We start from the raw sequence: 23906 nt of genomic DNA on the forward strand, positions 1-23906 counted from the left end.
AGCTTGAGCGTGGGGTCGCTGGCTTGAGCGTGGGATCATAGACATGACTCCATGGTCGCTGGCTTGAACCCAAAGGTCGCTGGCTTGAGCAAGGGGTCACTCGCTCTACTGTAGCCCCCTGGTCAAGGCACATATGAGAAAGCAATCAGTGAACAACTAAGGAGCCTCAATGAAAAATTGATGCTTCTCATCTCTCTCCCTTCCTGTCTGCCTCTCCCTATCTGTCCCTCTCTCCGTCTGTCTCTATCACACACACACACACACACACAAAAGGAGAAGGAAGAGCTCTGGCTCTCTCTAGAGATTTAGGGATCTTTACAGGGTCTCAAAGTCATTTTTCTAGAATGGTTGTATTAAGTTTATAATAAGTCATTTGTTAACCATCTGTTACTAAGCAGCACACACAATAATGGCTGTGTCGATCCTAAGTATGATTCCACATTACTTTAACTTTTGTTTGATTATAATCCATGTGGCAGGTATACTCACTTCTTTCTTCACTGTCACCTCACATCACGCTTACTTACCTTCTCACAACTGAGGTCACACTGGCTCTCAGATGAGTAGCTTAGCAACCAGCAGTGTCTACATTCTCCTCAAACAATTCAAGCCCTTTCACAGTGCTTGACAAAAATATTTATAAAAAGGGAGACATATACAGGTCCATACTCTATCTAAAATCCACTTAATTTATAAAGTAATGAGAATGGAGGTGGGGAGTGGTTCTAATAATTCCACTTGGGAAGCAAGAGCTTGAGTCTTGTCCTTAGACCATTCGGCCATCCCGACTCCACATGATAAATAATTTTCAAGAATTATATTTAGCTTGACAGTGTGTTTTGATATTACATATACTTCAATTTGGTTCTATTTTACCGTTCTAAGAATTTAGAACACTTTGTTAAAAAGTGAAACCGGTCTATAAAATTATGACAGGGAAATTAACAGTATTTCTCTATCCTATTTCCCATCCAAGTACTCTCCATTTCCAATTTCCTGCCACGGACTAACTGCATCTTTTCATCATGCCACACAATGCCAGCATAGAAAAACTGCACATTTTTCCTCCCTCTCCTGCCTTACACATGCTGTGCTCCCACTCATAGCTTTCAGGGAAAGCCAGAGAAGATTGGAGAGCTCGGATTCAAAACACCATCTCTTTCCGGTCCCTTGAAATTAAGCAGAGATGGTGATGTCAAGTTTTAGCTCCTTAAGAAAGCTTACTAGAATAACATCAAAATGAAGTTGAAAACAAAATTTGCCTATATAAAAGCTGCAGTACAATCCTCCTGTAAATCACCGGAAACAGACATTACAGTAGTAGTTGAAAGTGTTTGTGTGTCCTCCTTACAATGTGATACAAACCCTAAAAATGAGAGAAGAAAACCATGTCTTTACCTCGTTTATTTCATAAGTGCTCCTAAATTAGCAACAATATGATGGTACTACTGTGGTAGGAGAAGAAGTACTCTAGTACTTCAGTGCTTCTAATACTTCAGTACTAGAATACATAAAAAGAAATTCCACAAAGGGAAAAGTTATAACCCTAATAGTAAATATATATATATATATTTACATATATATACACATATATAACACATATAAAAGTATTACTAGTAGCTTTGAGACCCATTATTCAATATATAAATCTAAATAATATATTAATAAGTGAAGCATTAGTTATATTTAATGAACTATTATAAAACAGAAACAGATTCATTGATACAGAGAATAAACTGATGATTCCCAGGGTGAAGGGAGGGGAGGGAATGGGAGAAAAAGGTGAAGAAAAATATAAAGTACAAACTTCCAGTTATAAAATAAATAAGCCACAGGGAAATAATGTACAGCCTCAGGGAAATAATCAATACTATTGTAATAACTTTGCACAGTGACAGCTGGTTACTAGACTTATTATGGTAACCACATCATAAGTAATATAAATGTTGAATCACTATATTGTACACCTGACACTAGTATACTATTGTGTGCCAACTATACTTTAATAAAAATTGTTTTAAAAAGAATATAACAATTGATGCCCTAGGTTTCAGTCCTTTATTACAGTGACTCTACCAATCACACACCAAAATATTATTTCTTTAGGTTCTATTATTGGATTCCATATCAAGTATCCTCTCTATTCAAGTTGACGCTGTTCCTCTTATATGCTGTATTCAGTAACTGTTGGCTCTGTAGAGAGCTTACGTGCAAAATCCTACACTCTAGCTAACGAGTGATTCTCTAACTAGACTCATCAAGGAGAGACTCCTGAATGGCTCAGCAATGCGTCTCCAGCATATGACCCAGTGCCAGCATGTTGTAGATGCTCAGAAAAAGCTTCATTAAATTGAACTAAAATTATACTACAAAGATGAGCAACTATTTAGACCCTAACTTAGTAGCTGACAACTCTCTGAGACTACTCATCTTCACCATGTTTAGTATTTAACATTAGTCATACTCTCTGCAAATGCTGACAGTAGTGGATATTGGGCTTTAATGGTAATATGTTTTAAACAGTATTTTCAAATATGTGTAAGAAGAAAAAGTACTGGAGATTTGAATTACAACAGAAAAATGCTTATATTCATTCTGTATCCTTATGTACTACAATGTTAAGAATCCTTATAACTAAAAGTTATTAAATGTTTGGTATTATCTGCAGTGTTATTAAAACAAATATGAAGGATTGGGAACTAGAATCCCCAAAGATCAGACTAAATAGTGAGAAAATCTTCTATAATTATCTGTAAATGATGATACCTTGCTATTTGATATAGAAGTGTCCTCTAATCATAGCCTCTGAAAATGAGATGTGTGGGTTGCAATAAGCAATATCATTGTCAGTACATCACAAGACAAGAGGAGAAGGCTGGAAAATTTTTACAAGTTTCAAAAGGAAAAAAATGTGAAAAAAAATAATGCCTAAGAACTAGCTCTTTTGCATTAGGAAAATTGATAGGTGTCCCTATTAACCTTCTCCCTAACTAGATATTTTAAGTGGAATACTTCACAAGTTTAATGCTTAATAAATTCATTTGGTCATAAGTGAAAGATCACTCAACTGTGGTATTTCTTAACTTTGGTAAAACATTCATAGGCTTTTGTTGTGGTAATATTTAGACATGTTTTTGTATGACATGTATTGCATAATAAAAATGTTTTAAGTAAAAGGTGAACTTTCAAAGCACCGTCTGATGGTATTTCCTTGTTTCAGTGATAAATTAACAAATGCTCATCTCCCATTGAAGCCTCTGAAGGAAAAGTTGAAACTTCAAATGTTTTATGGAAAGAGAATGGCTTACCACAAATCATAAAATAATCTCTGCCTAATAGCTTTCCTGGTCATTTTCATATGGACCAAACATTTACTCTGGGCTCAGTAACTATTTATTTCCTCCATGTATTTGGAACTTGATACTTCCCACAAGACTTGGCAATAGTGTTCCAAAGTCAAAATGAAAAAAGAACTTCACATTAATAGAGTTTAGAGTTTTACTCAAATTTGAGGGAATAAACTCCCCCTTTTCCTTAGACTCTAAGTCTTTTCACATTCGTGTCTCAGTTCAATAAAATCTCCTACTTTGTGGGAAAAATATAATACTCTGCAGTGTCATTTGCAAACAAAAAATTGCCCCCCCCAAAAAAAAACAGTAAAAAGTTTATTTGAAATTTTAAAAAGAAATGGATTCTATCCCCATTATTCTGTATGTTGAGTGACTTTAAGAAGGTCAGTGACAAACTAAAGGGTTTCTGAGCTCAGTGGCCCAGTGAACTGAAAAATATCATATAATAAATGGAGAATGAAAAAAACTACAGATGGAGTGCCTCAAAAGAGAAAGCCTTGGAAGGGGGCTGGGCGTGCTAAAAGACAGCACTGGGCCTGGTCAGAGTAGAAAATTGTATATGCTTGTTCAATAAAGGAAGGAAGGGAGGAAGGGAGGAAGGGAGGAAGGGAGGAAGGGAGGAAGGGAGGAAGGGAGGAAGAAGGAAGGAAGGAAGGAAGGAAGGAAGGAAGGAAGGAAGGAAGGAAGGAAGGAAGGAAGGAAGGAAGGAAGGAAGGATCAAAAAAACCTCTAGAGGAGAAGCAATAGTGTGGAAGTAGGAAACAGTTATTCCGTTTTACTTGATCACAGAGCAGTTGATGACAGAAAGCAGGACCTACTTTGCATTCCTGGTACTTGATACCATGCCGGGTACATAGTTGGTGCTCAGTTAATACCTAATGACTTTTGGCTAATCAACGATTATTATATTTAAAGCAATCTAATAGTGAAACAGGCTACCTGACAAGTAATGAGCTCCCGTTTCTTCAACATACATCTACTGTGGGCCAGCAGCCCAGCAAGCAATGGAGGAAGCCTGAGGCTGGACACCCACTAGCAAGGACATTGGTATGGATATTGGTAAAAGACTTAGTCTCTCAGCACCTCAAAGATTGCTTCCAACATGCAAACATCAGGACCCAATGCTATGTTTTAAGCAAGTGAGCCTGTTAAAGACTTTTGAAGCCCCACAATATTTGTCAGCTTTGTATTAAGACCCCTAAATAAGCCCTGGCTGGTTTTCTCAGTGGGTAGAGCATTGACCGGGCATGTGGACATCCCAGGTTTGATCCCCAGTCAGGGCACACAAGAGAAACAACCATCTGTTCCTCTTCCTCTTCTTCTCCTTTTCTCTTTGTTCCATTCTCTCAGTCAGTGGATTGATTGGTTTAAGTAAGCATCAGCCTCAGGCACTGAGGTTAGCTTGGTTGGTCCCAGCATATCAGCCTCAGGCACTAAAATTAGCTCAGTTGATTTGATCATTAGCCCCAGACCCAGGGCGGGGAGGGGGGGAGGATGGAGGGCTGACAAGTGGATCCCATTTGGGGTGCATGACTATCTCCCCTCTTCTCACTTAAAAAAAGAAAAAACTTAAATGATTATCAGGACACCCTAGAGGTAACAATGCCCTCAGCAAGAGGGAAGAGTTATCAGTCTCAGAAGCTCAAACTGTAATTAGCATAATTAACAGCTCCCCCTCCCTTCTAGCCAGCCTTTTCTTAGGGTTCTGGTGTCCTGTGTTTACAGAATACTCTCAAGTCAGTATGCTGCACTGCCTTTGTCTCCTCACACACCCTGACAGTAAAACAGCACACCAAAACACTTCCAGGTGCACAACACACGCGTGTTTATGAGTGCTATAAGCAGTGTTTTTCCAATGTGAGTCACAGCACATTAGTGGGCCATTAAATTTTCTTAGTAACTACCAACTAACATAGATTTTTCATAAATAGAATAAAATGGAAAAGATGGAATAGAAAATTTCAGAGTGCCTTATATATAGGTGTACACTGTTTCATGAAAGTTTATTTCATAAATATGTAAATATTGTTATAGATATAGTATGTGAACATGCAAAATGGATTTCTTATTGTGGGCTAAAGCTGAAATAGTTTGAAGGCCTGTGCTATAAAAGATCAGCACGACAACACTGATAGTTACAAGAAAGGGCTTCAGCAGTATCAAATTTTGATTCCCAATACTGCCATTTCTGTGCTCGATAATCTTGGGCACACTGCTTACCCCTCTATGCCTTGTCCCTCATTTGTGAAATGGGGACTATACCATATAGTGTCTGGCATCCAATAAACACTCAATAAATGACAATTTTTAAAAGTCTCCTGTGAGGAACACCCAACTCTACAAGGTCTGAGGGCAGATCTGGTTACTCCAGGCCTCAGAGCACGTGCAGACCTGTAAGAGGATTCATGGGACATATTTAGGATTCTCCCTTATGCCCACAACCATGATGTTTGGCTCTTGAATATCTGGGCTAGAGTCTTACAATTACAAAAACAGCAGAAACTAAAAACCCTTAATGTTGGGCTAAAAAAACGGGAACTTCTTTCTCTAAACAGGGCTCTGGCCTGAGGAAACCAAGTTGTCTAAAGTTGCTGGCCAGCAACAGCACTGAACATCCATCCCAGCAGCAGGTGCCAACACACAAGCCCTCAGAACTGCTGCCATGGTTCAGGCAGAGGTTTTCTGCTGGAAGGACAAAGAGTTCTTCCCTGTCCCTACAGACTGTGACTTGCAAGGAGTTCATCTCTCACACAGCGCTGCCTGCCTTCTCCGCAGCATCAACTTCAGTGATGTGGCCCCCAGAACACTATGGCCTCCCGCTATCCCTGTCTACCTCCACATGAAGGAAAGGGTAGGAAAGAGACTGGGACTGGAAAAGTGAGACAGCATCTCAGAACATGGAGAAACAGACACACAGAGAGAGCCAGGGAGAAAAACAAACAAACAAGCAAAAATGCAATGCAGGCAAGAAATGGAGTGACAAGCAGAGAGACAAAAAGAAACTTGGAAAACAATAAACAAATAGGCCAAATGACCAAGGGGAAGGTTTTCTAAAAGCAAACCAAAAAATTATGCCTGACCAGGCGGTGGCGCAGTGGATAGAGTGTTGGACTGGGATGAGGAGGACCCAAGTTCGAGACCCCGAGGTCGCCAGCTTGAGCGCGGGCTCATCGGGTTTGAGCAGGACTTACCAGCTAGAGAAAGGGGTCATTCGGTCAGCTGTAGCCCCCCCGTCAAGGCACATATGAGAAATCGATCAATGAACAACTAAGGAACCTCAGTGAAGAACTGATGTTTCTCATCTCTCTCCCTTTCTGTCTGTCTGTCCCTATCTGTCCCTATCTCTGACTCTGTCTCTGATACAAAAGAAAAAAAAATCAATGAAAAACAAAAAGGAAATGACAAAAAAAAAAGCTAGAGACCACCTCCAAATTGCACGTTGCCCTGTTTGCTGTTCCTGCAGGAGCAGCCAGGCAAGCAGGGAGAGAGGAAATGGGGACCCTACAAACTCGTCTTCTTCCCCTCCTCTGTCTGGTCTTCAGCCTGACTTCCAGCAGGAAAATGCAAGACACAAGCTAAGGGACCTGTAGAGACAGAGTCTCCAGAAACTGTTACAGATTCCAGCTGGGCTGGAGACAAGCACACCCTGTTCTGCCCTCCATTGTCAGCTGTCACCTCAGGTGTTCCCAGCCCTGATCCCTGCCCCCGGAGACAAGGCTTCAGCCGCCAAGCAACTCCTACCCCTCACAGACTCTGGTGTCTGGTCACTCTGAGAGCCCCGTTCCAGCATCACCTTCTGCTCCATCCTGCATCAGACACACTGGAGGGCATTCAGATCTTTTTCTGGTGCCCTGTTAGGCTCAACTCCACTTTTACATTCCAGAGAACTCAGGGAACACAAGCAGAGGCCTATAACTATCACCTGGGTCTGGCCTGGTGGGAATGTCTGGCTTATTTGCAAAGGGAATCCCACCCTGCCTCTGCCTCCCAGGGCTTTCCCCTTCCCTCAGGGACTAGGAAAGGGTTTGGCACTCTCTCCTCTCTGAACCACTCCCGTCTTCTTGAGCTTCCAATTCACACGGAGAGGCAGAGCAAGTGCTTGAGAGGATGACCCAACACAGTCCTATGTCATGTGTGAAAGGTGCAGGTCTGGACCACCTCCCTCCCACCTCTCACCCCAAAGTGTGAGTACATCCATGCCCTTGCAGCTAACATGAGCAGGAGCCAAGCTTATATCATTTCTCAACACAAGCTCCTGCAGCAAGCCAGCAGGATGCTCTAAAAGGGGAGAAGAGGAAAGATCACAGTGAAGAAGCCACCAGCCTCAGAAACGCTCTAGACTGCAAGGCCCCGTGGGCAGCCCTAGCACCCTGGGGAGGAGCACAGGGTCTCAATGGGCAGGCATTCTGTGCTGAAACCTCAGTGTCTGGGGCCCAGACAGAGAGCCCACAAAAGGGGAGGGAAGCCTGCATGTGGCCAAGTGGGGCCAGAAGGGGGTGAGGTACAGAGCTAAGGCCTCTGCTAGGCCTCTGGCCTGCAAGCTGGGCCCAGAGTGACCCCTTGCTATGCTATAACTACTGGCTGCCATGTTCACTCCCTGGGACATAAGTTTTTTTTCCCTTAAAATAGATATTGGGGATGTGCGGATCAGTCTGGCCTGCCAGCCCGGCTCAGGTGATCATGAAGGGCAGGCTAAGTCACTCAGGGCTTCTGGAGCTGCCTCTTAGGCAGAAATACAGAACATCTTTGAGCACTCCTGCTCTATCTGTGGGGAGGTGGGCAAAATGCTCAAAATAGAATAAAAGCAAGGGTCAGGACCCAAAGGGGTCTCACTCCCTGTTTCTCTGGACTCTCTGTGGGTTGACTGTGTGCAGGATTTCTGCAGAAGATAGTCCATTTTGTTAAGCCTTTGAATATTCAAATTGAAAGTACCGCGCAATCATTGATTGTCAAATCATGGGTTTCTAGAGGTTTTAAATACTTGGCATGAGGGGGAAAAAACTCAAACCTATACCCGAAGGTATAAAACATTATTTCTGTTTGTCTCCTGCTCCAGGAACCTGGATGCAGCTGGATGCTTTGTGAAACTTTAAAAATGTTGCATCTCTGCTTCTCTCCTTGCACAGGAGCCCTCCTCAGCGCTGAGTCCCTGCAGCTGCAGCATCCAGCCACGGACCCAGCTTCTGCTGACCATCATGTCGGGTAACTCAGCTGTGTCTCCTGGGGTAGGGTCACGCAGGCCAGGGGTTTTTTGAATTTCCACAGCTTTTCCTGCATTGAACAGAAAGGCACAAAGTCAAGAGCATGCAAGGGTGTGCCGGGGACAGGCTAGGGCACCGGCCACACCGTGGTCGTTCCCACTCGGCACCTGCTCCCGAGAGCAGAGACCCATCTGCCGTGTTGGCTGCTGCGGACGTTAGTGTACCCCAGCCACCCACCTGCCCTCGCACTTCGCCACAGTAGTGACCCGGCGACTTCGCGGTAAGGATTCTGCGCGCCCAATAGCGGCGGCGGGAGGAGCTATTGGTTCGCCTTTGGCCGGGGACGCGAGCAGGGAGCGCGGGGCGCACCGAGCTGAACTGCGGCGGCCCTTGTGTGGACCCCCAGCTGCGACCGCAGCCCGCGGGGCGCGGAACACCGCGAGGAAATTGCGGAGAGAGACGGGACCACGCGGGGACGCAGTCCCAGGCCCCGCGGGGCGGGCACGGGATCTCCTGGGTCTGTCCGGGCGACAAACAGCGCCAGCTCCACTCCTGGGGAGCCCCTCGATCCCGAGACCAAGCCCGGGGGCTCCCTGGGGTCCCTCTGCGGTCTCCGCGATGGCCAGGCGAGGCGCTGGCGGCCTGGCACTGTCGCCAGGCACCGGGCCGGTCGCGCGGCCGCCGGAAGGCGCGGGGCCCGGCCCCTCCCAGCGCGGTTCCCCGGGCGCTCGCTCCCAGGTCGAGGTCAGAGCCCGGCTGGCTCGGGGCTCCTGCGGGCACTCCCGCCCGGGAGAGCTCGCCCGGCCCGGCCCATCGTGACCTCACGGCCCGGCCCGACCTACTCACTGCGCCCGGCGGGCCCCGGGCCGCCGCCGTCCCGCTCCAGGCGCGCTGGCGCCCCCTCCCCGCCGGCCTCCGGCACGCTCGGCTGGCCCCGCCGGCCGGGGCTGTCCGGCCGGGTCCCGCCGTCCCCGGGGACGGCCCCTTCCGGAGGGCCGCCTCCCCGCCGAGCGCGCTGTCCTCCGCATCCCCGCACGGCTCTCCCGGAACTCGCGCTGCGCGGACTCGGCCCAGAGGCTCCGTGTGCCGCGAGAAATCCCTGCGCCAGGAAGGAAGGGGGTGGGGAGAGACGGGGGAAGGGGAGCGCAGGAGCCGGGCCCAAGGAGGGAGGGGGAAAGATGGAGAGCGGGGCAGGCGGAAGAAGGGGGCGAGGGAGGGAATGCAGGAGAAACAGACGGAAGGGAGGGACGGCATTCCCATTGCCTGGGCTCTTTACCGGGGTCAGTCTGGGAGGTCCCTCATCGGCCCACGGACAGGCTAGCCCAACCTCACAGCCTGCCCCACTGGCTTTCAGACCAAGGGCATGTAGAGGTCGGAGCCTCCCCAGAAGCCACACCTGGCGGGTGGAGAAGGAAGGGTTTCAGAGATTGTACACCAGTGGGAGCATCACAGTGGGTGGGCTAGGTCAGCCACTACAGATCAGAGAGCGTGCCTGCATCAGTGCCGGGCCCCTCCCCTGGTCCATAATTCCCTCTCCCAGGTCAGCAGGCTGGGCCCAGGTAACCTCAACTTAGCCATGATGTGAGCTCCCCTGGACTGGTCTCCTCATCCCTGTGTAGAAACACCTGTGTGCTGTTGGTAGGGATAGGACCCACCTGAGATAGGTGGCCCCACAGACATCCACATGTTCTGATTCCCCGTGAGGCCCTGCAGCCTGCTTGGCCTTCCTTTACCCCATCAAATTTGAGAACTTTGAGTTTCTTTTCCACGTGTCTTTTAGTGTTCCCTTTGTGTTCTCCAAACCTAGAAACCTGGCCTCAGGGACCATGATCTCTAAAGAGAACCTCCACACCCCAGCCTGATGCCAAAACCTCACACTTGACTGCTGACTTGGTTGTCTTTCCCCAGAAAAACCAAAGGTGTATCAAGGTGTCCGGGTGAAGATCACAGTGAAGGAGCTGCTGCAGCAGCGAAGGGCCCACCAGACAGCCTCAGGGGGAACTGTAAGCATAAACCCTTCTCTTGCTCCCAACTTGTGTTAGGCCTCATTCAACCCTGCCGTCTAGGAAGGTGTAGAAGCCAGCTTGGGCCCCAGTCACCATCCCCAGACCTGGCCTTCCTCAGCTGTTCTTGTAAATCTGATGCCCAGTTTCATCCCAGTTCAGCACAGGAAGCCACCAAGAAGAGCTGTGGCATGTTGTGGGGCTCCGGATTTGGGGAAGCTCATCCCTCACTGATCCTAGTTGAGTAAGAAGGGCTTGTTGTTCCTGTGTAGGGAGAGCAGCAATCTGCAGGTAAGTAGGTTGTTATTCTGTTAGGAAGGCAGGGTATGTGCCCTCACATATGCAGAGCAGAGCACTTCCAGAAACTTACTTTGCTTTAGGAAGCCTTTCAAGGAGAGAATCTCTATGGAACAGACCCCTTTCTCTTCATTCTTCTGGAACCCAGCCTCTGAGGTCATTTATCTGTAAGTCACCAGTCACTGAAAGTTCCCAACAGAAAAGGCCTATGTCTCTGCAGAGGAGACAGCTTGGAATATAGAACCACTTCCTTAAGATGTAATGTAGCTTTGTGTAGTTCCAGATTATCATGACATTGATCTGCCACTTAAAGACATTCCAAGAAGATAGTGCTGTCAAGAGCTCTCGGGGCAGCAGCAGAACCACATAAAGTAGGTCGGGTTATCCTCTAAGAGAGAGAGCTTCATCACTGAAAGCCCTTGACTGTACAATTGCTTGTGGGTTGGGTTAGGTGTGCATGTAGGATCAGATAGCTGGGGCCCATATTACCAGTATCAGCATTGGTACTCTCACCGACTTACTGGTGCCTGCCCCATATGAGTTTTGTGGCTGGTGCTGTTTGTGTGCAGTGCACAACTTCATAAAATGAACCGTTGTGGGAAGAGGCAAATGATGTAGGGGTGGTAAACAAAGGTTCTAGAGCCAGTGGAGTGGGTTCAGGTCTCAGCGCCTCTATCATATGTCTCCTCTAAGCCTCTCTTGCCTCAGTTTTCTCATCTTTAAACTGGAGATAATAAATTTTGTGAGGGTTAAATGAGTTATTGCATATAATGCACTTAGAAGAGTGCTTCCACATAGTGAGTGCTCAATGTTAGCTATCATTATTATTTGTGAAGAGCGACTACAATCGCTTGAAAGCCAGCTTTTTGATAATGTTCATCCATACCCTTTGCTCAGAGCTTAGAGGTTTGGGTGTGAGCTTGCTACGATATGGTATGTACGGCACAAATTTGAAATTCGCTGGCGAAATTAGTACCTCCATCTGCAGAATTTCAGCTAACGCAATAAAACTTTATTCCACTCGTACAGGGTTTTATAGTGGTTCTTTTAAAGCATTTTTTTGTACACTCATTTCATTTAGTTCTTATATTAACAAGGGGGAGGTAAATAGATCAGGGATCTATATGCTTCTATTACAGCTAAAGTTCTAAGTCTTACAGTTCCTGATGGTAGAGCTAAAAGTAGAACCAAAGTCTTCTTATTCTAAATACAGAAAAAAAAAAGGACTTCCCACCTATTGGACTCCTAAATTCATCTTTCTGCAGATCCACCTTTGCTGATTAGGAGAAACATCAAGCCCTTCAATTCAGAGCTAATTATAAAATTAATAAACCAGAAACAAGAAACTGGGAAATGCTTCTGGAGAAAAAAAAGAGAGAGAGAGAGAGAATAAAAGAAAAAGAAGAAAAATATCATCAAGATGTTCATAACAAGATGTAATCTTTCGTTAGAAAGCTTTGGTACATGGTAGAATTCTGCTTCAGGTATGCCTGAAGAAGTCCCACTGGGCATGACGATTCTATTGGGTTGGCCTCTTACAGGTTGGTTTGGCCACTCTTCCCCTGTGAGACAGCTGCAGGATGCAAAGCAAGGGTTAAACATTTCACTTGTGCATCTGATTAGTATCTGTTCCCTGGAGAGGTTTGACTTATCTAAAGTTTTCTCAATTCCTATTCCTCCCTGAGAAATAATAAAGCAGTTCTTCTGAGCCAGTGCCTTGCAGAGGCTCCTTGTATAGGATATGTGCCCATGTCCTCACAGGCAGGAGAAATAGCACACAGACACACAGATCGCAGATGACTTAATTACGAGAGTCAGATGTACGGTCCCTCCATGGGAACCTTCAGAAGGATCTGGGATTCCAGGAAAGCTGTGAAGGTATGCTTAGTAGGCAAGGATGGCAGACACCAGGGAATAATCTGTGCCTGCTTCTTGGTGTAGACGCTTCTGGTTTAACAGGGATGATCTTTAACTTGTTCAGTAGTTGAAGGACACTTCTAGGAAGCTTGAAGCCAAGGAGAGAGTTAATTTTATAAAATATACAAAGCAGGAAGAAATTCACCTTAATTTGTTATAAAGTCAGAGTAGTATCCACCCTTTGGAATTTTAAAAAGGCAATTGTGAATAGAAGTTCTAGACTGAAGCAAATACGAGGGTTTCAAACAGTGCCAGGAGAAATGTGTGTGTGCAGGACTTGTACATTTGATCTAAAAACTGATTTTGGCCAGGTCAAATCAATTTGCAAACAACCCCCCCCCCCACACACACACACACACACCATACATACATCTTTTACCTTTAGGATAAAGGGAAACTTGAATTGGTACTTATCAAAAGATATGTTACCCTTTTCTTAACCATTAATATTTTAACAGCCTTGATATGTTTTCTTTCTAATTGTAGATTGTGGGTTTTTGTGCTGTTTGAACTCTTAAGAGAGAGGCGCCTTTCTTTGTATTCTTGGAGCAAAGTAGAAAGTGAACTCATGACTAGAAAGATAATATCAAATAGGATATTGTAAACATACCCCAGGGAGATAAGGTGGGGAGGCCGACAAACAGACCATTCCAGGGGGAGGAATGGGGTTAATGAGAACTCTGCAGTGAAGCAGAGTATTTAAACCCACTCCTTCCAAGTCCTTTAGCTCAAGCTGCAGCCAAATATTTGCATGAAGAACTGGTGAAGGATTGATTCCAGCTTCCCGGTTCATGACATTACAGCATGGATCATTTTCAAAATTAACACCACTTCCTGTTTCAGCAGTGGCTGACTATGTGATCTCCCAGTGGTCCCCTGAATGGGAAAAGGTATACCCTGCAACCCAAGAGAGAGGTGTGGTGAGCTCAGCTTCCCAGCACAGAGTCACAGAGCAGTGCTGGTCCCTTTAAACTTTAAAGACACCACCTAAGACCTAAAAAAAATAAAATGATAAATCCTAAATTCTTCGATTAGTACAATTAGCAATTCAACTAGAAGATAGAGGCTGCCTTATTTTAAATAGTTAAAAGGAACAATCTCATAAGCGTCATGTATTTATAGTACTGAAAAGCAACTTTTATAAAAATTATTTTAAAAACATATAAGGAGTTGAAATATCTCCTGACTACTAACTAGAATAGAGTTAGGCTCTAATTTGATGACTACAACTTTAAGAATTTTTTTTTCTTTTTAGAATTTCATAGCTAGTAGGAACATGTGAATCTTTTGATCTATCCAGGATTAACAAAGTTAGGAATTATGTCCTTTGGGGAAAACAAATTCCTAAGGCTAAGCAGCCAGATAGTATATGATTATTTAGAAGAAAATGATTGACTAATTTAAAAAGAAAAAATTGGGATTAAATAAATGTAAGTCCTCATTAATTTTAAATTGAATAGTTTAATAGAAAAGTCTCTTTACTGACTTTTCTTGAACTGTTACATTTCTGTAACATAAAAGTCATTTAAATTTTTATTATAATTAATAGCCTTTAAACTTAAGTGGGCGAGTCTGATATTAGAAAAAATAATCCCCAAGCAAACAGAAAAACTGAATCTAAATAAAATATAACACCAGTACTATTTAAGTTTTAAGTGTTTTAGAAGAAAGAGTCTGGCTTACCTTAGAGCAGAAGGCAACCTAGTTCACAGCCAAATGCCTTAGCTTCCCCTGCACAGACTCTTCATTTCACTTTGCTTTATGGTCGTATTCTTGCTTTGCAGCTGTCCGGAGGGAACAGTGTTCACCTTTCTGATCCAGTCACACCACCTTCTGCAGGTCAGTACAGCCAGCATTACAACTCCCTCAAAAACTCTTTCAAAAGTGCATCTCGAAAGTCTTTCAATGCTTGATTTAGGGGTTAAGATAGGCACCACCATTTAATTGCAATCCAACCAATCAGAAGGTGAAAAAGGCACAGTGACTCCAGATGGAAGCCCCGCAAGCAAACTAGTGCAAATGTTTTCTTCTCTCTGAACTGTCTACTCATTGCTGTCTCCTCTGTCCCGAGCTTGTTCTTCTCATTTATTCCAGTTTCTCACTGCCAAATAACTAAACTAGAATAAAAGGTCAGAGTTGTTTTTAGAAACTTGTCTTATTTAGCATACCATTAAATGGATCCTGAGATCCTAGAGTCATGCCTTTGCTCTTGTTCAGTCAGTGTCTAGCCGACAGGAACTTCCCTCCCCTTCTTTTTCTCTCTTCCCAGAAAGCAGTTCAAACAACTGTAATTTTTCTCAGCCCAATACAAATAACTCTATTACATAAACATTCCTGCCTATGCCACTCAACAGCTAAAAGTTTAAAGAGTTCATGTGTAAGTAAACCTGCTTATGGTAGCTCACCCCTGAATTTGCCACTTCCACTTAACTTCAAAGGAACCTTAAGACTTCAAGAAATCCCTCTGGTAGACACACTCTGAACCTATCTCCTATGAGGGTTTGAGGATAATAACCACAAATGGGGTCTACTAATACTAAACTAGAAAAGGAATCATGGTTTCAGAATTAGTCTTGTTTGGCATTTAACAACCTATTGAAATCCATTATTATGTTGCCCTGTTCACAAGAGAACATTTTTGCTTTTTGTAATTTAGAAGAAGCAGTACTAATTTGTCCTTTATGTTCTTGGTTTCTGTTTTTATAATTTGCATTTCCATTTATATCACTCCTCAAAATTTAAGTTACCAAGTAAATGTGAAAAATTTAGAAAAATAATAACCCTGAGTCAAGAGAATTATTTCCCTTGGCATCAGAAGTTTTCCTAAAGCCTCAAACAACTCTGTAAGCTCTGAGGCTTATTTGAACTGCAGGTAGGGACTGACCGTGGATGCCTTTGATGGTCCAAGAAAGTTGAAGCTTGAAGCCTGATTTGATTGACAGATACAGATCAGATCACCATCATTTTTATTTTAGCCCTAGCCACAGTCACAGCCAATTTTTACATTATTAACCAGATTCCTTTCACTGGAACTTGAATTAGCTTAAAAAATCCAGATTTCCTGACTGTTTACTTTTCTCGAACTTCTCAAACCCTCTTTACTCTTAGACATAGTAAATATTCAGAATATAGAATAGAACTCCATTCAGAACCATAACTGCAATTTTTAAACAACAAAAAAAAAATTTTTTCCCTTCTTTTCTAGTCTATTTTGAGCCTGAATCAATTTCTTCTACACCCAGTTATTTTGAATCCCGAGACTTTTCCAGTTGTGTTTCTTGTGAAGAAAACCCCAACTGCCTTGACCAGATACTGGATTCCTACCTTCAGACCGAGACACACCCAGACCCTTTGCTCCATTCCATGCAAAGTACTCCACACTATTTCCCGGACAGCTTCCAGGATGCCTCTTTCTGCTTTAACCAGAGCCTGGTAATTTATCTCAGTTCTTAACAAAACCTGCTTACTGCTTACTCTAGGGTAATAATGCTTTGTAAGAATGTTTGCATCATTTCATAAGAAAGCACACAAACACTGTCAACAAGGAAATCATCCAGGAAGCAAACAGAGACCATTTACAACTCAATGGAGGTAGAAATAGCCACACGTTTTCCAAGCTGCTGTGCCAGGTTGGTGTGCTGCGATAGAAAGGTTTCTGGCAATATACATGTAATGTGTTTAAACTATAAAGTGAAGATGTCTACTCATTGGAAATCACTGATTTAAACAATGGCCCTTTGATTTGGGGGTTCTTGAAAATGGAATCAGGCTGTATCTACACAGTACCAAACTGTCATTTTGATAAATGGCTTTTGTTTTATTTTGACATGGATTTGGCTGTTCTAACTAATTGTTTTGGTCCGGTTTAGGCACAAGAACTCATTTGTGTCTGAGATGATTAGTGAAAATAAAGCCCTAATACTTGGAAGAATTTGCATGGTCTGTTTTTGATGGACCTCAAATGTTTGAAAATGTATTATTTAAAATGCAGTAAGGTTTGCATCAGTAGAATACCAGTTGTTGAAGATGTCTTTTAGATACTCGTAGATTTTTTTTTTAAACCTTAAAAAGTAAGTTTTATCCATGTAAATCCTCTTTGATTTTGGTTTGTCAAAAGTCTGGATCAAGATTGGACTAAATTTTAAAGGGATAGGAAATTAACCCCAATATGCGTACAGGGCCCCCCCAGTCGTCCAGTTTCCATCAGCTTCCAAGTGAGGTTTTTACAATAGTAACTGTAGACCTGTTTAAGAGAAAGTGGAAGGTACCTTCTTCCTCCGGGGACAAAACTTTAGTAACTGTAAGAGTAGTTTCACATCTCCCAGACACTGGGTCTTTGAGGGTCCCCATTCTACATGAGTTCACCTTGTTCTCCACAGCCAAGAGTCTGGGTAAACGTCCAAGGGGCCACCTGCAGCTTATATTGTGCCTACAGCTTAGACTGTGGCATGCAGCAGGATTTGATGAGCAGGTGATTTAAAGCACAATGGGATTTTGTGGTTTAAGGACAAAGCATCCTCTAAACTATGGTTATAACAAAAGAAACCAGTGATGCAAGGCAATTTATTGTTGGGAAAGAAATAGGTAAATACAGAATGTGGCGTCACGAAATCACGCAATCAGCAAATAAAATTACTTTCTTCAGACTTGGGTTGGGTTGGGTGTTTTGTTTCTTCACCTCTAATATTCTTACTCTGAGTTATTAAATCCACTCTATTCAGTGCTTTGAATTCTAAATTATCAAGCTCTTTGTTCCTTGGTTTTTATTTTTCTAGACCCCGGGATCACCTTCAGATTCCTCCACTCTCTCTGGCTCCTTAGACTACAGTTACTCACCGGCTCATCTACCTTCCTATGCTCCTGAGAATTACAATTCTGTCCCTTCTCTGGACACCAGAAACTGTGGCTACCCCTCAGAAGACTACTCCTACCCTCACCTGCCCTCGCATGCCCAGTACAACTGCTTCTGCCCAGCCCCTACCTCAGGCTGCTACTGCGTGTCCTGCGAGGCAGAACACTTGGCCACCATCCGAGCATCCGAGTATTTTTCCTGTCGGGGCACAGACTATGTGAACTTTGATTCCTCCGCAGCAGCGACCAGTGACTTCTACACGAGGGAAACAAACTGTGACATCTGCTATAGTTCATAGAACTTCATTAATTTGGAACATGGCATACATATATCTATTTTTTCTGCCACACCCAGTGACAGCTTGAAATAGGCAACTTGTTAACAAAATACCGCAGGCACAGTTTACATGTCACACGTTCGATTTTCTGACACTAACTTAGGCATTAAGATGAAGTTCTCAGACCCAGGCATTTGCCACTCCTATTTTGTATGCTAACAGTTAAAAGTTTTGTAGGAAACATTCAATTGTTTTACTTTTCTGTGTAATGAACTAAATTCTCATCTTTTTATACTAATAAATAATTTTGTATTATTAAGTGTTGACTTATACTTTTATTTTTAATTTTTGGCCCTGGCCAGGTAGCTCAGTTGGTTAGAGTGTCATCCAGATACACCAACATTGTGGGTTTGATTCCAGGTCAGGGCACATACAAGAATCAACCAATGAATGCATGAATAAATGGAACAACAAATTGATCTCTCTCTCTCTCTCTCCTTCCTCACCCTCTTCTCTCTCCTCTTTGTTTTCTCTCTAAAATCAATTAATCAAATAATTTTTGAATAATACTTTCCAATTGCTTTGAATAATATCAATTACTTCTGGAAATCATAAATTATGCTTAAGTAGTTTAATCTCACTTGTTCATGAATTTAAAATTAGTTGCATGTGGTGAGGTGCCTTGGCTCCCTTGGGGATGGAAAGTAGACAACAGCTGTGATGTCAGAGAAGTGAAAGTCGGCCTCATCTTCAAATAATGGTGTATGTACATCTTGGAGCAACATCAGAGAAAGACATCTATGAGTCATTAGTTTCTTGTATCCAACATTAACCAGTAAAATATATATTAATATGACCAAAAATCACATCTTATCTATGTGTAGCAATGTTAATTTGTAGACATGTTTTTTTTATTTGTAAAGCATTATTTTGTAAACTTTCTGGGCAAATATTTGATCTTTCTCCTGAGGGTTGCCTTGCTATTGATGCATCACAAAGTTTAGAATTCGTTGTTACCTTCTATTTCTGAATTTGTGCTTCAGCTCTTTAAATATGCATCATTTGTATTTACAGATTGATATATAGGATTGGCCATGTTGTTTATAACTGAATTTCAAAATTTACTTCCTCTGACTAATTTATTTGAACAGTCTCAACTGTCTGGCAAGGTAAAGATTATTACTTAAGCTACCTATTCTAGATCATATTGTTAAATCCTGTTCGCTGAGGGCACTGATGCTCAGGACTAATTTCCTGAACTGAATTCTGAGAGGCATTCTTCATGTGTTCAGGTTTAACACAATGACAGCAGCACTGGTACCATTGGCACTGGCCACAGCTGCCATTCTCAAGTCTAAGCCCTTCCTGAGTGCCAGAATTGTTTAAGGGTTTTCTTACACTTCAGTTCATTTAATTTTCACAAACAACATTGGTAACAAAATGAGGGGTCTGAGGCTCAGAGAAGTCTAGTCACCTGCCCAAGGCCACCCAGCCAATAAGCACCCAAACTTGAGTCTGAAAGACCTCAGATACGTGCTTCTTATACACTCTCCAGTGATGGAGAAAAGTTGACTTTCCATTTGTGAAAGACTGTTAAGGGACCTGTGGAATCATCCCCCATTAACCCCCAACTTGCCCATACACACAGAGGTATGTTCCCATCATAATTGGTCAAAGCTCCCCAGAAAAGGCAGACTGTCCACAGATACAAAGATGCCAAGCACAAGAGTCCCCACTTTGGGAACCAAGGGAAAGCAGCTGACCAGCTGCCACCTCAGTGGGCCTGTTTCTATTAGGAAGCAAATATGCTTTCAAAATGCCCCTGCCTGATTTCTGCCTGCCCCAAGACTCCATGACGGCTTGGGCAAACAGGACAAGTTGCAACCTGTCTCATGAGAGAAATGTGCCAGTGAAACAGAACAAGTACTGTCTTTCTGAGGTGCCAACAAAACTAAATCTTTAATAGTTTCAAATGAAACTGGACTATTGTCAACAAATATCTGTTCACACAGACCAAAGCCCCTGCATACCTTCTACCATATCCCAAGGGACAAAAAAGCAGAGGACCAAAAGATGTACAGTGATTGGCACCAAAACATCTCTTTCCTGGAGGTCACCCATTTCCTTTTTTTATTCCTCACTTGTATCCTCTGCCTTCTGGGTCAGTTACCTGGCAGTTCTAACAAAGAGCACTTCTACCTCCCTGTGTCTTGTTCTTTCCTCATATGTCTCTGGCTTTTTGCCTAAATCTAGTGTGAGAAAAGACTCATAAAGGAATGTGAGACAGGGCTAATATACTATAGCTAATATGCATCACAATGAATAACTCCATCTTAAATTAATCTTTAAAATCATTCTCTAACTTGGACTAACAGGTTACCTGGCACACAGGAAATGAATAGGTGCTTCCTACCCAGTCTCTTCACCACCAGAGTTTATACAGAACAGCTCAGAACCCTGCAGCAGCAGGTAGGACATCTGCCAGCAGTGCTGTGGCCATCAAGAATGCCTGTCATCAATATCCACCTGGGAAGCTGTATGAAATGCAGATGCCTGTGCTTCAGTGTGAGGAAGCGTGACTCATTCAGTCTGCGGTAGGGCCTGGGCATCTTCATTTTTAATGTACCCAATTTGCTTCTGATACAAATGGTCCTCTTCTACACCTGAAAAACACTGACATATTCAATGTCTGAATTGTTCATTAGTAGGACCTAGAAGCACAATAATAATAGGTTACAGTGATGGACTAAGCTCTTTCCCTAGGCCAGTGCTATGGGCCTTATCTCAGTCAATGCTCAAACAACCACACAAGACACATACTATTGCCCTCACTTTTCTTGATGATGAAACGAAAGTTTGGAGAGATAAAATAACTTGCCCAAGGTCACACAACCTATATCAGAGGAAGAATTCTCCAACTCAGGTTGTCTGATAGCCTCACTGAATTTTCCATGCCTTACACTTAGAAGAATTTGATCTTTTGCCTTAAAAGTCACATGTATATCTGTAGCTAGTTCCTCATACCACAGAGGCATTTAATAAGATTATTATGAAAGTTCAAATGGTTTTATTATTCAGAACCATTAGAGGTTAATAAAACAAAAAATTAAGTGCTTACCATGAGCCAGATTGATTATGTGCCTTCAAAATGTGATCAGTCAAAGGTTAAAAGGAGATATAATATTTATTTCATTTTTCTTTTTTATTGAACTTATTGAGGTGACATTGGTTAATGAAATTATATAGGTTTCAGGTATAATTTTTAAAATTTAAATATTAGGGAATTTCAGTTATGATGGAAACAGACTTATTTTCAAATTCTTAGTAAATTTAAATTAAGGGTCAACCCTGAAAGCCTGAGAGAGATAAGATGACACAAGGTTGAAGGTAGTAAACATGTGGAAACATTCCCTCAAGCACTGGCCCAGCGACATGCTGGCAGCTGGCCTGTGCCTGCAGGTGGACCAGGAAAGAGAGCTAGATAAGCAGAGCTGAGACAATGGAGCCTGGCAGGGGCGGCTGAGGGGCGGGTGGAGGTGGGGTGGTGCCTTGTGATAAAAAACTGTTCTTGAAAATCAGATCCAGTCAAGAAAGATGAAGGCTACAATGAGTTAGAATCAAAGCTAATGAAATTATGGAACTGTAACTTAAAATAAACATGATTTACCACGTGTGTGTGTGTGTGTGTGTGTGTGTGTGTGTGTGTGTGTGTGTGTGTGTTTTAATATTCTGGGTGAAATATCTGATAAACTCTATCTGATATATAATATCTGGTAAAAGACCTAATGATTATAAGAATTATGAAAAGATTTAGTGTTGGACAGTGCAGCGAAAACAAGATTTGAATTCTAAAGACCTTTAATATAAGGCTGAATGTGTTAAAGAAAATATGGGGATAGGGCAAAAAGGACAAGAAAAATCTCATGGACACAGAGGACAGTGCGGTGACTGCAGGGGCGGGGCGGGGAGATAGTGGGGGGGTAAGTGGTGATGGATAAAGACTTGACTTAGCGAGGGAACACACAGTAAGTTGGACAGAGATGTGTTGTAGAACTAGGCACCTGAAACCTGTAAAACTATGTTTACCAGTGTCACCCCCATAAAATTTAATTGATCAATCAATATTTGAGCAACACAAAGAGAGAGGAGATTAATATTAGTTTGGGTTGAATAGGGGAACATGTGATATGCAAAAAATACAGAAGGGTGACATAAAAATAGAGGATATTATCAATTTCTTGTATTTTGAAGGTGCTCAGAATAGGAGTTTTTTATTTTGTTTTCTTAAGATTCCAACAGTATGAAGCTTTTAAACATGGAGAAATAGAAACATTCTTTATTTGCTTTCTATACCAAAAAAAAAGAAAAGAAAAAGAAATGTCTACCTCAGCTCCAGTAACTATTTCTCAAACAGTTACATGACTTGCATGCTGGTAACAACTTAAGCAGGTAAAAATTCCTGCATCTGTTGGCAGTGAAATGGCACCAGAATGTTACGAGTGATTGGACCTTCATTCAGTAACCTCAGTTCTTGAGTTCTGGCTAAGAAAGAATTCAGAGTCAAGACTCAAACTATAAGAGAACGTTTATTTACAGAGTCACAGAGATAGAAGAAGAGAGGCATAGAAGACATGGGCTCAGGGAACCAGCTACAGAGGCAAAAGAGCATAAGAAATGCAAGGAAAATGCCCTGGGGGGACCGTGTAGAGAAAGGCACTGCTATCTCAAGAGAGAAAGCTGCCTTACCATCATCTCTAAATCCTCAAACCCTATGTAACCTGCAGTGCGAGCCCTAGCAGGACTGCCTGGTAAAGTAAATAACCCTCCACACTGCCTCCATTCCTCTTACAGGGGAAGGGATGAAGATGTCCTGCCTACAGAACAGATTTGGTCTGGGGGCCTAGTTGTTACTGGGGCCAGAATGGGGCCATTTGGGGCTAGCTGGCTGTGTGCTCCCAGAGGCAGGGTAATTGGTTCCATTGCATGTGCTCTAATAGGCCTCTGGGCAATGTGTAGGGGCTTGAAGGTGGAAAAATCTGAGAGGACCCAGCTCTGCATAATAACAGTGTCAAAACTCATTGAGGGCAGGACTATGTGTCCACTTACAAAAAAGTTTCTTTTCCTTGGTGTAGATAGAAAACATGCGGTTGGTCCTCAGCAAATATGGAAGAATGTGGGTGAGAGAGAGAGAGAGAGAGAGAGAGAGAGAGATCCATCCTTTGCCACCAGGATAATCAGAAGGGAAAAGGAGACGTCTACCATTTAACATGTCAGGATTGGACCAGCGGTGTCAAAGCCCCGAAGTCACCACCTCCTTTCCTGTTGTGCAATTCTTGTTTGGATAAGCCAGATTTTAAGAAGAGCTCTGGTTATGTTAGTCAAGTCCTAGGACTGTCTTGATGGGAGGAAGGGGTGAATCCTAGGGAAAGACCAATTTGGGGTAGGTGACACTTTCCCTAAAGGTGGGTAGGGTAAGGATCGCAGTTGTGCAAAGAAGTAGGTATTCTTTGAAAGGAGGGCTCATGAGGGGACAGAGGATCTAGACTAAGAATTGTGGTACATCCTCACATGGGCTCCCTGTGAGAGGTTTAATGTAGAGGTAGTTTTCTTTCGAACTATGATCACAACCCCATTCAGACTATGTTTGAATTTCTCCCCTCCCACACTATAATTCCTGTTGGTTAACTGCAACTGTTTAGGAAGTCTTGTTCCCCTTAGAGCTCTGGGCATAAGTACAGAGAATAAAGTGAGGGGACTTTAAAGGAATATGTGTCCTGTTCAACCCTCAGTGCTGAGACCTGTGCAGAGCTGGTAGCATTTGTTGCAGGAACTTGTGGTCCAGAGCCGACAGGAAGTGGTCTGCAACCAGTGAGCAGCGGTCACTGCGGAGACAAGACTCACGGGAAGGACGTCGATTGAGAAGCTGCAGCTCCGAGATATAGGTAGAAGATCACAATGCTTGATGATGAAAGTGTTCAGAGCTCGGGTCACTAAATAAGGGGTCACTTT

At 43.1% G+C, this 23906-nt stretch overlaps 1 protein-coding gene and 1 long non-coding RNA gene across 2 annotated transcripts; one reads left to right on the forward strand and one right to left on the reverse strand.

Moving 5' to 3' along the window:
* The first annotated feature begins 1424 nt into the window (after positions 1–1424).
* POU2AF3 (POU class 2 homeobox associating factor 3) lies at positions 1425–18216 on the forward strand. Its single transcript, XM_066371644.1, has 5 exons — positions 1425–8552; positions 10460–10554; positions 14553–14607; positions 15974–16200; positions 17544–18216. The coding sequence occupies exons 1-5, from the start codon at positions 8546–8548 to the stop codon at positions 17916–17918; spliced, it is 759 nt and encodes a 252-aa protein (XP_066227741.1). The 5' UTR covers positions 1425–8545; the 3' UTR covers positions 17919–18216.
* On the reverse strand, positions 11851–16216 carry LOC136396735 (uncharacterized). Its single transcript, XR_010749833.1, has 4 exons — positions 16093–16216; positions 14452–14601; positions 13379–13665; positions 11851–12856 (listed from the first exon to the last, which is right to left on the reverse strand). It is a non-coding gene; the product is annotated as an uncharacterized lncRNA (long non-coding RNA).
* Positions 18217–23906: the final 5690 nt, after the last annotated feature.

The sequence above is a fragment of the Saccopteryx leptura genome, chromosome 1 (assembly GCF_036850995.1).
Source record: "Saccopteryx leptura isolate mSacLep1 chromosome 1, mSacLep1_pri_phased_curated, whole genome shotgun sequence".
NCBI lineage: Eukaryota > Metazoa > Chordata > Mammalia > Chiroptera > Emballonuridae > Saccopteryx > Saccopteryx leptura.